We start from the raw sequence: 15,444 nt of genomic DNA on the forward strand, positions 1-15,444 counted from the left end.
TTACTGGATTATCAATTCTATGATTATTACACAGCTGATGAGCATTAGTATCTTCTGTATGCTTATGAATTTTCTTATCTAGGCAAGTCTTAAAATTATGTTCCAGCTCAAGGTTTGGGTGTATAAAAATATCTCTACACTTCATACGCAATTACAGAAAAACAATAGTAGTTTTTTGTTATTATTAATTAACTTTCAGTTAACAATCATGATTTGATAAAGCTTTTTTTCCTCTCAGATGATTGGACCAGTTAGTCGAGCTCCACTGAATGCAATGACATTGCAACTCATAACGAGGGTTGTCGTGGTTTAAGCCCAGCCAGCAACTAAGCACCACACGGCTACTCACTCATTTCACCCCCTCCAGTGGGATGGGGGAGAGAACTGGGAGTAAGAACACTCGTGGCTTGAGATAATAACAGTTTAATAATTGAAATATAATGATAATAAATTGTAATGAAAGGGAAAATAATAAAAAGAGAAATAAAACCCAAGAAAAACAATTGCTGTGAATTAAAAGCAATTGGTCACCACTGACCAGCCAATGCCTAATCTGTTTCCCAAGCAGTGGCCCCCCGGCCAGCCTTCCCCCTAGTTTAAATACTGAGCATGGCATCATATGGTATGGAATATCCCTTCAGCCAGTTTGCGTCAGCTGTCCCGGTTGTGTCCCCTCCCAACATCTTTTGCACCCCCAGCCTCCTCGCTGGCGGGGTGGAGTGAGAAGCTAAGAGTCTTTGACTTAGTGTAAGCAGTGCTCAGCAACAACTAAAACATCAATGTGCTATCAACAGTATTTCATACAAAATCCAAAACACAGCGCTGTACCAGCTACTAGGAAGAAAATTAACTCTATCCCAGCTGAAACCAGGACAAGGGTTGAGTTCTTTGCTTAGATCTCCTTGGTGATGAAAGTAGTGATTTCAAGGTGCTGTATGTGTGTTATTCTTTTCTTAGTTGCTTATATACAATATGTTTTGCATTCTTAAAATGATAGCAAGTGCAAAGGAGAAACCACGTATACCGAGAAATTATTTCTGTATGAGATCATTGAGATAGAAGTGGAATGAATTAATCTTCTCTGCCCCATGATATTGAGGCATGCAAGCTTGATATATACCTAGTTTCTGGTTTCCATAGTAATCCTGAGGTTACATATGGGGTTTTAAGTCACTAAGTATTGTCTTACAGCAGTAAATAATGTATCAGCTTGGTGGAAAAAATGGTTGAAAAGATATGTCCACTACTGAAATATAACATGGGATACTTTAACTTGTCTGTTAGGAGCTCAATACTTAATCCATTATTTGTGTTTCATTTTAGGGCTATATTTTCCTCTTTTTATCCTTGGAAAAGAGGCTAATATCCATTAGCTTGCTGCGTTCAAGTCTATTGAAATTTGGAATTAATTTACATCAGAACATCAGGAATGTCTTACTCTGGATACTTTCATAAACTCAGTCTATATTGTTTATCAAAGAGAAAGCAGAGACAATCAGATCACATCCTACTAGTGCCTGGTGTCACAAGAATAGTTAGATTGACAGTGTTTAAGTTCATCATGAAAGTGTGATGCTGTCCAAAGTTTGGAATTAAAGCATGTCATATTCTTTATTTGCACATACAGGACTTCTCTATTTGCCACTTCAGTCCCACTGATATCAGTACCATTTTCAGATGTTCATTTTGTCTGAAAATCAATATATCAGTATTAGAATTAAAGCTGAGTTGTAATAAAAATTAACAACATGTATTTTGTGATTCTGTTTTGCTTTTTCACTTGCCAAATCAAAGAAGTTGATTTACTATGGCAATTCCAAACACTGGTGCATATTTCTTAGTTTAAATGTAATTAATTTTTTTGCCCTAAAAAATACACAATATCATTTTAAAGTTGTCATGCTTATAGTCTTAGAAGTGAATAATTGCAGCACATTTTTTTCAAATTACTGTAATCTATTGAATTGTTATAACCACATGAACTAAAGTATCTGTAATCTAACAAATAGTGTAAGTGGAATTTAATTTCATTGTGTCATTTCAGTGAAGTAGAGCCCATGTTTTTTGATTCTAGGTATGTGTTTTCCATTTATGCCAAATGAGCCCACAGATGTTATTCCTCGAACCTGCCAGCTGAATGCGGATGTGCCACAAGTTACACAGTTGCTGAACCTGACTAAAATTCACAAGCCAGAAATAAAATGCAGGAGACGCCCAGTAACAGTGCAGGAAACAGGTATTCTATTGTATCAAAATACTGTGAATATGATCTCTCCAGTATACATTCAAATAATGATTATTTTAAAAAGTGCATGTTAAGAGTTCCAGTGTCTTAAAACATGACAACTTTTACATAGCTGTTGTGTCATGAGCACATAAATACATGTCAGTTCTATAGTTTCAGAGATCTATGTGCAGCCTGAACAATTCTAATTCAGGCATGGAATTCGTAATAACAATATATGAGGTGTGTCTTCTGAATGTACATTGAAGTGTGGCTGTTTGGTTGCTACACTTCTTTTTAAAGTATGTTTACATTAATGAAACTCTTCTAACAATATGACCATGTATAGTCTCCTCAGCTTATATTTTGAAAAAGGACATCTTGTCTTGTTGGTGTCTTGGAGTTACTTGAATGTTTCTGTAAGATATAAGATAATAAAATATGATTTAGGCTTTCACAGCATTGCATAGAAGAGATTTATTAAAGAAACTAGGCAGTCATGTGCCAAGGTACAAACTATTGACTTGGATAAAAAATAAGAGGCAGAAAGCAAACAAAGGATCACATTTTAATTTTTTGTTGTAGCTGAGGACTAACAGCAGGAGACCTCAAAAGTTTTTTGTTCTAGGCTCTGTATTGTTTATTATAGTTATGAATAATCTCAAAAGTTAATAATGTGGGAGCAAAATGATACGGATACTAGGCTGGTAGAGTGGGACTTCAGAGAGTTTTAAACTTGTAAGGTGGGCAATCCCCTATGTACTTTTAAATGAAAAACTACGGAGCAGGTAACACGCAGGAAACATTTTGCTAAACAAACTTTCAGTTTACTCTTTTTATTTCTTGTGGCCACTGTGTTGAAAAATGAGCTAGGGACCACTGTACTAGGTAAATGTGTGATGTGATACTGTGTAAAATCTAGCATTGGTAAATGCAAAGGATTGTACTTGGGGGAGAATGTTAAGCTTTAAAGGGTCAAAATTAAATGACTTAAGGAAGGAAAGTTATCATCACCATAGCTATAGCTCAGTGGAATTCTCAGATTAATATGTAGCTACATTTAAAAAAACCTAAGATACTGGGTAGCAGGAATTTTAAATTCATATGAAATGGAAAAGGTATCAAACCTTTAAATCAGTTTTGCATTATTATAAAAATACTTTATACATTATCAGTTAAACTATCTCAGATTTTACACACAGAGAAGTGATTCAGAGAGAAGCAGCATGAATGAAAAACTCTCATGTGAAGATATGCTGAAAACATTAAAATTGTCTAAAAGGATTTTATAAAGTAACAAATGATACAAAGAAATTTCAATAAAAGCTACTTTTCCTATCTCATGGTACAAAACCAAGACATCATGTGATGTGATGATGCAGTTAAAAATTAAAAACTGATAAAAGAAAATACCATGTTTAAAATGTGATTATGATTAAAATGTGGAATATAATGTTACAATAAGCTGGTGAAGTAAAGAAATTTGTACGATTCCAAAATCGGTTGGCAATTTATAAGGGTAAGAGTAATATACATGTCGTCATACTTAGCACCTGTAAAAATGTGAAGGGAAAATTTTAGTCTTGCACTTCTAGGTTTTTCCAGCCTTACTCTAAGAACTGCATTGAAGGCCGATTGTTTCCTAAATCCCTACTGAAATTACCTTGTGCCATTTCTGAAGCATTTGTATTTGGCCATTGTTTGAAACTGGATGTTGAACAGATTATTGGCCTGTTCTAAATAGCACTTCATGTGTTTTTATATTTAAATTGGCATGTCGGTCTGCATAAGATTTGTAAGCCAAGAATCAGTAGAAACTGAACTGTAGAAGCAAATGCCGAGATTTGAATGTGAAATTGCTGAAATAGACTTGGGTTAGACAATTAACTGCTTTTTACTAAAGCTGCTGGTTTGCTTTAAAACTGTGTATTGTTTCCTGCCTACAGTAAAGTCAGTAGCAAAATTTCACTAAGGCAAATGTCTTTACAGTCCTTAATGTTTTGATTCAAAATAATGAATATCTCTTTGTAATGAAATAGATCATCATTAAATAACAGTAATAGAGTAAGAGACATGTATTGTGTTCATTAATGGAACTCTGTAGTTGTAAAAATATTCATAAACAGTAGTGGTCTTAAGGTAACTATGTAAAGAATGAAATAAATTTTTCAGCTATTGATGGGGGGGGTTGTGGGTGAACAAAATCAGGGAGTTTTGGATCAGTTTTGGGGTTTTGAAGATGTCAGCTACATTTCCAATGAGGAAATAAATCGGTGTAGAAAACCCCCGTATTTTTCACTAGTAGTGCATTTCATTGGTTAGAATTCTAAACATAATAAAAATAGAATTTCCTCATTCCCAGGTTATTACTGGTTTTGTAAATCCAGTTGCACATAACTAATCTGTACTTTTTTTTTTTTTTTTTTTTTTTAGTAGAGTTATTCAGTAAATCCATTTGCGACAGTAAACATCCTGGAATACGTGCAAGCACTTCTTAAAAAAGAGGGTGATAATGGCTTTTAAAATGAGAATATTTTGTAGGCTCTGGTTTATGTCCTTCATGGAGAAGTGATAATTTTGCCCCTTTTAAAACGTTGAGTTGATTGTTATTTTCAGCTTAAACTTGAGAAGTACATAAACTTCTTGCTGCTAAAGCTTAGAAAAATACACAGGTGAAATCTCTCTCTACAGGCGCCCTCTTCGCTCTTTTGTTATGGTATTATTGGCTTCTGTACAAGACACAAGACTAAACCTTTAATTTGGCCCATATAATAATCACAGTGTCTTACTGAAGTTTTTCATTTTCCCCCTACTCTGTATCACCTTTTATGAGTCATTGATACATTATACTAAAACAGGGCAGTAGAACGTTTTTTGAGAAGGAAGTAGGTCTGAAGTAGCTTAGAAGTGCATCTGAACAAGCAAATTACATAAAAGAATCCATTGCCAATGCATCTTCATCAGTGTAGGCAATGTTAGAAGTGGTGCTGTAGGTAAGGAAGATACATTTTTATTCCACTGGTTTTAGTACTTTCTCAGTCTTGAGGATTCTCATCTTCGGTGTTTGAGTTCAGTGAATACTCATTTCCACCATTTCTAATAAAATGCTCTGGAAATACATGTGCAAAGTACTGACCAAAAGAGTAAGATAAATTACAGGGAATGATAACTACTGGTGAAGTTCAGTACTATGCAAGACAAGACTATGACATTCAACAATAGTATTTAAGGTGTAGCATCTCATGAAACTAAAGAAAAATAAACTTTGAAGTAAGTATTTCTTTGAGAACAACCTTGATAATTTGAAAGGTTTAAGAAAATACTTTATAAACTTATTTTCTTCTGCTTTTACCAGAATATGAGAAAAACAACTCATAAAGATTTTATCATCCACACTAAAGCTACCATGCTGACGCTTTTTCCAAGTTGTTAACTTTTGTTGTCTCTTGATATACCTCATTAGTAAAGGCAGCTTTTATCCTACAGCAGCTGAAATGGAGGGGGTAAATTTTTTCCTTAGAGTAAGACCCTTCATACATTTATTTATCTAAATTACATTCAGCCTTTTCCACATGCAAGTATTGTTTTTGTGGTATTAAAAGGAAAATAGTATTTTAGAGTATTATTACCCTACAAGTAGTCAAGCCAAAGTTCTGTTTTGAAGTTTGATTATAAATTTCCTTTTGAAATAGCAGAGGAAACTCTGAAATTGAGTTTCTGTGTGACTGTTTTCAAAAACCAATGTGTCTTGGCTGGATTGTCAAAATACGAGGGACTGTAAAACTTAAACAAGTAAAATAATGTGTATATCTAAACAGAAAGATGAATGTTCATTTAAAGCATGACTCAGGTTTTACTGTCTGGACTACAAAGATATATAGCCCTTAGGTATATATAGTAAAATAATTAATGATAATGCCCCTGACCTGCATTAAAATTAAATTACTTCAGTTTAAAGTTTGATCTTTATTTTTAATCATATCTTATGAACGTGGCATGTGTTCTTCCAGACATACTTTTCACATTTCAGAAGCTGGTCTTCTTGAAAATGGAAACTTTGGTATGTTTAACTACATTTTAATAAGAAAATGTTATTTTTATCCACTAAACTTTTTGTTTATTTGATAATCAAAAGCCCAAATTATATTAAGTATCATCCAATTTTAATTACACATATTATTTCATTATGCCATCACACACTGTTATGTGTAGATGTAGGTAATTAATTGCAGTCAATTAATGTGTTAGTAAAGAGAGAATTTCATGCAAATCTGCTTTTACAATTGGAGCTAACAACATCCCAAGGTAGTCAGCAAATTAAAGAAATTGATATTAAACCAAGACAGGTCATCTAATCTTGTGAAATGGCAGCTGTTTGTAAGCAACCAAATGTCACATCAGGAAAAGGGGAAGAAGGTAATGCAGAAAGTGGCTTCTTTTGTGCTTATTAGTACAGTACGTTGTGATATTTGGTGCATGGTCTTTTTTTCATTTCCTTGATGACAATGGAAATAAAGCTGATCTTGAAATAAGATTAAATGATTCTATGAAAAATGCTTAGAAGAATTGAGAAAATGTTTTTTTTTCTACTTTATTGCTTTATGAAGGTGTCAGATCTCTAAAGTGAGATAGTGATTTGACACTGAAGTTGCAGCAAGAAAAAATCTTTGAACATTGTAAATTTTAACTATAAATTAATGTGAATATACCCTGGTTTATCATCTGTGAAAGGAGAATTAAATCCCTCTTGGAGAATTAAAAAAGAGGAAAATAGATATCACATGCAGTGCTTCAACTCTGGTGATAAAATTAAGACGTAACCATTTTACTATTCTTCCCTTTTAAAATTTTTTTCAGAATATTCATCTGCATTCCATGTATATTTTTGTTTGTCTTGCAGACTGCTTGGCATTTTCTGCGCTTGAAAAGAATTACAAAAACACATCTACATTTTAAACAATTAAAAAAATCATAATGAAAGGGGTAGAATATTTTAATAGGAATAGAGTATGTTTGCAATATTAGAGCTCAGCCCTGCTAACACAGTAGATTCGGTAATTTCAAGAAGCAAACTAAACGTAAATAGTTCTTCTCTGAGCTGTGAGTTACACCTTGACAGTCTTGTATCAGTTTTCTTGTGCTTTTATTTATTTATACTGTTACTTATTAATTAGAGGGGGCGGTTCTTCCTGTCAGAAGTTAAATTTTCATTGAAGTGCTAAAGAAATCATTCAGACCATTCTTTTTTTCTGTTTATAAAGAGCCCCTTTTTAAATAAATCTTTAAAGCAAGGAGATTAGAAATATGTCTATATAATAGACCAAAAGTTTCTTGCTTGTATATTGACACACTTTTATAAAATGTGCATTTGCTATTCCTGCATACTTCTTGGGACTGTGCTATAAAGGAACATAATTTTTATGTATGTTTAGTATTCACTGTTCATTTCTGTCGATGTGAAAAAATTATTAATCTTTATTCTTTGTATGTACTGTAATATATTTTTTAAACTATTATTTTTATTTACAGGTAACTTGGTTAATAGAGGGCAAGGGAATACATGCAGCAGTAAAACTCGGGATGTATCACATATTGCGTTTGGTTCGAAGATCCTTGGGCCACCTCCGTCTTCAAACAGAAGAGTAGGTACAAGGGCACCTGGTGAGGTAAGAAGGCTTAAATTACAACAAAACTGCCGGCACTGCCACAGCGGAGGAGGCTGACAAGCAGAGTCACACTTAAGCTTTTTTCCAGAACTGATGTGAGGCTGTGTCCGGACTGCTGTGCGTGGTTGTGGACGCCCAGTGGACAGCAAGGAGAATGGTTGGGTGGCTGCAGCGTGGCAGGGTTTGTTCAGCCTGCAGAAGAGAAGGCTGAGGGAGAATCTAGTTGCTCTTTTCAAGTAGTGCAGGGCTGTAGAGAAGACAGGCCCAGAGTCCTCTAAGAGGTGCAGTGAAAGGACAAGAGGCAGCAGGCCCGAGTTGCAAGGAAGCTCTGGCTGGGTGTAACGATGAAGTCAAGTCATTCAGTACTAGAACAAGGTTACAGGGAGACTATGGAATTTCAATACTTTCAAAGGTAACAACTTGGCTGGAGCAGGCTGATCTAATTTCAGCATTAGGCTTACAGACGTCTCTTACTACTGAAATTACTCCATGATTTCTTACCATTCTTTTTTTTCTGAATTTCTTCTTCTAGACTGCTGAAATTGTGTGTGTGTGTAAATATTTTTCCTTATGGTGAGAGCTATGATGCAGAGCAGAAACTGCATCACCGTATGCTCCAGGAGGACGATGGTCAGCCATACAGTAGCTCATGTGCTGCTGTCAGTCAATCACAGTGCCAGGGCAAACAGCCAGCACGCAATATGCAGGCTTTAGGAATCTGGTCAGGACTACAAACACCATGAATAAAGGATTCAGCCTAAGGAAGTAGACTCTTCTGTAGAAAGTCAGTTGAAAGCTAGACATAGAATGAGATTCCTTTCTCCAAAGAGGAAAGGACTCCTTCTGAGGTCTAGAATAGGCACAGGTTTCACTGTCTTTTTATCCAGATCGTGAAATTTGGGGTTTTTGCCTTTTTCTTTGCTTTGTTATCCTTTCACTCAGTGAAAAAATCCTGCCTGTTACTAGACACTAAATACTGAAGATAATACCCAGAACTGTACCTGTGAACTGTAAAGTTTCCTGAGAAGATTTTTAAATTAAATTAAAGGATTTTTAAGAAAAAGAAAAAAAATAATTTGAAAACATGTATTTGAAAAATAAGCTTAAATCAAAATGTGTCTTTACCTTTGGGTATTTTGAAAGCTGTTATTGTTGGTTTTGTTTTTCATTAAGGAAATAATGTCTTTCAAGGTAACGAAGACCTGGGGTAGCAGAAGTAGTAGATCATGCCAACTTCAAAGTTCAGGAAAGGGAGCTGAATGTCAACAAGACATTGAGAGATTGGAGCTATCATTCACACCATGCGACGATTCTTTAGATCAAGGATGCAAAAGAAATACTCACCAAGTAACTAAAGATGTATGTCAAAATGGTAAGAGCATAAAGTAAACAAGAATATGTAGAATTCACAAACTGTCAACATTTTTGCATCATTTTGACTTCAGAATATAAGACTTAATTCTCTCTTTTTCTAGCCCTTTATTTACCTTTTAATTATGGAAGACATTTATATAAAATCATGGCTTGTTCTCCTGCATGACCTTGAATAAATGCTCATTCTCTCTGCAGGTATTTGTATTGTGTGTGTTTGAGCCAGGGATCACCACCTGCTGGCAGTAGCCACAGGTTATACACATATTCCTCTTTCCCTCATGCTGTATATATAACTGGACTACTGCAGTGTTTTTTTATTATTTTTCAGACTTTTGCAAGCCTGTTTTTTATAACTTCTGTGGTTTGCCCTTCTTCAATACCTAGTGTTAATTTTTTATTTTCTTTTAACTATCGTATTCCTGCTGCCCTACAAGATTCCTGTGCTGTTTGGAAGATGTTTGTATCCAAGGACAATGCTCCATATGCAGTTTTTCCATGCCTCAAGTAAGGAAAGCACACAATATGAGTGTTCACAAGCATTTCATAAGCTTTTGGATTGTATTTCAGACCGTGCAGTTCAGACTCGGAAAACCTCTGAGAATGGAAGAGCAGATTTTCAACTCGCCTCACAAGGACCGTCATCAGACAAGAACAGTCATAGAAGATTATCTCTAAAAAATGCAGCCAAATACACATGGGAGATAACCAGCGGTATGGTGCTTATTTTATGTTACTTTGCATCTCAGTAGTGTGAGGGACTATCTGTTGTAAATTTCAAAGGACCCAGAAGCAGTTCACATAAAATATAAATGTCTGTGTTGTGGGGGATTATGGAAATCAAACACCCTGCAACAGAATTGCTTTTGAGCATTGATAAAGATTTGCAGGATTAAGCAGAGTACCAGAGCAGTGAATGAATGAAAAAAAGAAAAATTCCATGCTCTCATGATTGAAGGGAAAGAACTAAAAATAATTCTTTAACAGACTATTAAATTTAACGCTAAAGACTCCAAAAATCAAATATATGAGAAATTTTACTTGTCCCATGTAAGAGTTTAGGGTGTTAGTTACAATACCCATGTAATATCAGCATTTTTTGGTTTTGTTTTCGAAGTTCAATGGTGAATTTTCTTTCTTATTCACAGAAAGACACCTTAGTTTATGGGTTTTTTCCCTTTCACGGCTATCTGCCAAAAGGTGTGGATATTTTTTGTCAGACAGTGTCAATCAACTTTGCCTGTGTCTGGAAAATACGTTATTATGGTGAAAATAGCCATTGTGTGTATGAAAAAGCAGTGTTACTTTCTATTAAAAGGCATAGCCACTAACTTGTAAAGTGTGCAGACTACTCAAATCTGCTCAAGATTGACCATATATTTTTTTTCTTCACATTGTGAGCTATTTCCGTTTTGTTTAATCTTTGGGATGTTTAGAAGCAATCGCATACTGTGACAATGTCAGTAATCTATAATTGCTATTATGGGTTTCATAATTTGACCGGAAAAGATGCAGGGTACTAAGGCAGGTGGAGCCTTCTGGAGAATTTTCAAATTACTTCCTATTTACCCACATTTTGAAGATTCTGAGGCAGGAATCCCTGTCTTACTTGTTCTTCAGCTAGAATACCAAATTATTTTTTTTCCATATTTTGATTGCTTGGCACTGGTAGTTCAGTTTGCAGATTCCAGTTTCTTTTCAATGCATGAAGATGTCTAACTATACATAGATGACTTAATGGTTTCTTTATCCTGTAGTATTGGATTCATCTGTGTTGAACAGCTTCCTGTAGGCAGCCTCTTCATCAAGGGAAGTCCTCTTCTATTCTGTGTTCCAAACTTCTCCAAAGTTGGATAAATCTGACCTCAGAGAATGATAGGCACTCTTTGAGGAAAGGTTCACAGAGAAGGGGGAGAAATTTGAAAGCAGGAACAGCTAACAAAAAATGGGGAACATAATAACTTTAAATAAAATTACACCATTCAACATACACATCTGCATGAAATACTGTACAAATCATTTACAAAGGAAAGTGAAGTGTACATTATCTGTACATACACTGACATTATCAGATGAGAGAACAAAAATGCTTCTACCCATTTCTTCCCAAACTGTTTCGCATTTGCATTCACATTTTAGACGCAAACACCGTTCTAATAAAAGCAAAAGAATTATTTCTGTGATAACTTGTGTTGTAGCTGCAGTTCATGCACACTGTTGGGATCATAACCCCATAAACCTCAGGACTGATGTTCTAGTCAGGAAAGGCGCAGCAACTGATCTTGCCCCATAGTGAACAACCGCAGGCTTGGTTCAGCTGAAAGCATAGTCCTGACATACATAGGATGTATAGTACATACAAAACCACATTTACCAAGTAAGTGCACGCTTACGTGGCTTCTGGCTCCTTGTTAGGCATTTAGTGTTCTTGAGCCCTGTGCAACCATATCCTGTGGTGATCTTGGAGCAGTACTGCACTAGTTTGGCCATTAGCTTGAGTAAATATTAATTTGAATTTTATAGGGGAGGGGAGCTTTCATAAGTGGCTGCTCTTATTACCTTACACATTAGTGACTGCTATTTATAATATCTTTTAGATTTATTATAGCCCTCAAATCAGCATGTTGTCTGTAGCAGGTGTGCAGTATTTACCAAGGTAAATTGTTTTTAAGCAAGGGAAGAAATAAAATGAGTACTCTTTATAGTTTATCAATCTTATTTATGAAACCTTCATTAAAATGTTAGGCTGCAATTAGAAGCTTTAGCGTAAGTTTGACTGTGTAGAAAAACTAGTTAGATGTTTAGGTGATCATTGTTGCATTTCCTTGTTTGTGCAATGTTGTGATTACATACTAGTTTGCATATTTTGCTAAGATAATACTCCAGGTTGTTCGTTACAGTTGACATGGGAATGCTGAGTTAAAAGGAAAATCCAGTATAGTTTGTGGTGGAGAGATAATGGGGTTTAGTTTGGTCCAAAACTCCCTGTATCTTTCTACTTGTAGACTATTAACAACATGCATACACAGGTTACAGAAGCTGCTGAACTCTGTAGCCAGCATAAAATGTCATCTTAAAGCCTTACAGACTTTTCAGTCTCCCTCCTGCATATTTCATTAAGAATAAATACTGTGGTATTCAAACTAATATTTGCGTTTAACTTATTATTAACCCAAGTATATTTCTTCAACATCTGGAAACTAATGCTGTTCTTTACAGAGAAGTTTAGACTAAAAAAGCAGAATATTCAGGCTAAATATTATACAGACACTAAATCTATATATTTCTGAAGTACTTTTGATCTGGGTAAAGACATTACAATGGTGACTAACGTGATGCGTAAGATGGTTTTGGCAGAGGCAGGAGTATAAGTCAGGAGTTTAAGCTTCTACTTGCCTTCTCTAAACACTTGGCAAAAACTGTTACTTAAGATTTCTCTTTCATATTTTGTTACTTCATTCAAAATCAGCTTAAAATCTCAAAACATAAGTGGTTTAACACCTTTTTTTGCTTCAGAATTCATTATAAAATTTTATCTGTAATGACCTCTGCAAATGAAACCAACAACAGCATTAGAAGTCATTCCAGAATGAGGGTAGAACAGGTGAGACTGCAGTTAGGGAAGCTGGCTATTATTAAGACAGTAGGCCAGAATAAAAATCAAGCCACTCCTCTCATTCACAGTTCTTTGTACATAAAAATTAGCAGATTCTCATTAAGCGAGTTCTACACTAAATGTACAACCATACCATAGAGGGCTCATTGCAGTGATCTGGGCTATTAGTGCATATTTGAAACCTGCAAAGACAGCATGATACATGTCAAATGTAATTTCACGATGGGAAAAGGCCTTCTGAATACTAAAGAAGTATATGTTATACATCTTGGTCTTAGTCAAGCCACTGCCATTGAAACCTAGTAAATTATGTCTAGCTTAAACTGTGGAAGTGTGGCTGCCAGGCTGGTCAGAAGACTGCAGAGTGCTGATAGGAAAAGCTGCCGAAAATAAAAAAAAATTCTTAGCTAGGTAACTTTTGAAGACAGTTTTTGTTTCAAAATATGCAGCAAGTTGAAAATTTTAATATCATTGCCTTAACAATTGACTTAGCATCCAAATAGGTGCAGAAAAGATGTCTTTACATACAGGAGAGTTGTCCAGCCAGTTGAAGTTTGGGGATAAGCAACATTCTTGTGGCATTTCTGCACAGCACTTTCTGGAGTTCCAGATGTGGCAGCATCTCCAGGGCCAGACATATTCAAAACAATTTCGGGTTTAGTGGTCCAGATTACTTTTGGACAAATGATTGAGTATTTTAAAATACTGATTTAGTGCAAGAGAGTTTTTAAATAAAGTTAGGTGACAGAATCAGGTTGAAGAAAAAAGTTCCTAAGTCTTTGTTCTCAAGCATCCTAATACTGTGTTCAGTTTCGTGTGAAAAGTTAATGAGAAGATCCCTCTTCCATTTCATTTTTATAGGGGAAATGATTACTTTAAAAATGTGGCTTATATAGATAGTAAAATACAGTAAAAGCATAAAAAGTGTGAAATGTGAGTTCATGATTAATACTGGTTTGTCATGATTTCAGTTGTTTTATTCACGTACAGCCTTTCACATATAATTCCAGTTGCCTTACTAAGAAAAATGTTATCAGAAGAGTGTGACACAATCTTGAGTGATCAAAGACAGAATTCTGCTCTAGTATCCTCCTTTGAAAAGCTTGTAGATCAGGATAAAAGGTCATTGGTTTTACACAAATGAAAGCTGGTTCTTAAAATTTTGACTAGTCTCACTCATTCCTTGAGGCTTTTGAAAAAACTAGTCCAGAATATTTGTAAAATAAATGCATTACCTGCTCATCTTTCAAGTCCTACTAATTAAAAGCAAGGTGAGATTTCTATGAGCGTACAAAAGAGAGGTTTTTATGTACAATAGACAATGATCTACTAGATTGTTTTAAACCGGCATGATTATCTAATATAAAAAGAGTTTACTTGAAATGGGTGTAAGCCATGAATATACAGGCTGTGTTAAGTCCCTACTTTTCACTGGTTCCTATAACAAACTACTGTTCAGGATATTAATTGGAGTTCAGTAGCTTTACTAGCTATCTTCAGTAAGCTGGAAAAATCACAGCAACTGAGTAAGAAGGTAGTTGTTTCTCCTGGTGTCTCATTCTTCTTACCTATGCCTTCATTTGTGGTGGTTCAGGCTTTGGGGTTTTTTTTCCCCCAAAGCTGCTGAATCTGCCTGCAGTGATGATAATTTCTAACAAAACTAAAAAGAGCAGAATACCATAGTAAACTTACTGTCTTCTGTGATGGCAAGCATTTTATTATTGCAGTGCTACTTTATTATTACGTTTTTAGTATTTTTTTTATTGAGGCTTTTTTAGTGTGGTTGGTGGTAACTTTGTTTTATGGAGCCAGAAAGTTTCAAGATCTAGTGAATAATCCACACCACACTACCTTTAATGAAGATAAGGGAGTATTGCATACTTGAGCAGTTCTCCTTTTTTCAGATGCTATTTGAGATTGGTTTTAATCAATCAAATTGACATTTTTTTCTATACCATCATTCCAAACAGTAAAATATAAGTTAACAATAAGAGTATAAAAATGGCCTTTTCATGTTTATCTGGCACACTCAATCTTTAAATCCATTTCTGTAGTTTATTGTTTGTTTTAAAATTGGCAGATTAGTACTGCCTGTATTCAGGGAAACTTGGAGAAACAGATATCTTCATACATTTTTCATGTCACACTATTTTTCATCAGAGCTGTAGTTTGAAATTGAGATTTAAACCACAAGTTCTGGACATAAAAGAAACTGTAGAATTTCAGCAATAAAGAAGCAGCAGATTGTAATATTACGAACTTTCCACCAACTACGTGTGATTATTTCTTTTAAATGTCAGCCACCAAAAACGCCTATAGAAAAGGATCAATAGCCAAATGTAATAAAATTACGTTTTCCTAGAATTAATTTCAGTTGAATAGTTTCAAATCTTAACAGCTAGATAGTTTCAAATTGGCAGATTGCAGGCTTGTATGTCATATATCATAGCCTGCAGATTTTGAGCTTTTATCTGGAAATGTTTTGATTAACCTTGCCTCACTTAGAAAGCAGCCTGATATTTTTCTTTGCATCCTTGTCACTCTTCCAACTGTATAAATCTGGTAAA

General features: G+C 34.9%; 1 protein-coding gene across 2 annotated transcripts in view; it reads left to right on the top strand.

Moving 5' to 3' along the window:
* Positions 1 to 15,444, top strand: part of CFAP20DC (CFAP20 domain containing) — an 84,247-nt gene that overhangs the window by 30,479 nt on the left and 38,324 nt on the right. The window contains exons 8-11 of one of the 2 annotated variants that reach the window (XM_040593450.1): positions 2,075 to 2,236; positions 7,754 to 7,890; positions 9,064 to 9,262; positions 9,832 to 9,975. In XM_040593450.1, coding sequence (XP_040449384.1) covers positions 2,075 to 2,236; positions 7,754 to 7,890; positions 9,064 to 9,262; positions 9,832 to 9,975 — 642 coding nt within the window. The remainder of the gene's footprint in view (positions 1 to 2,074; positions 2,237 to 7,753; positions 7,891 to 9,063; positions 9,263 to 9,831; positions 9,976 to 15,444) is intronic. The other variant, XM_040593451.1, reaches the window with a different exon arrangement.

Source organism: Falco naumanni, chromosome 4 (assembly GCF_017639655.2).
Source record: "Falco naumanni isolate bFalNau1 chromosome 4, bFalNau1.pat, whole genome shotgun sequence".
Lineage (NCBI taxonomy): Eukaryota > Metazoa > Chordata > Aves > Falconiformes > Falconidae > Falco > Falco naumanni.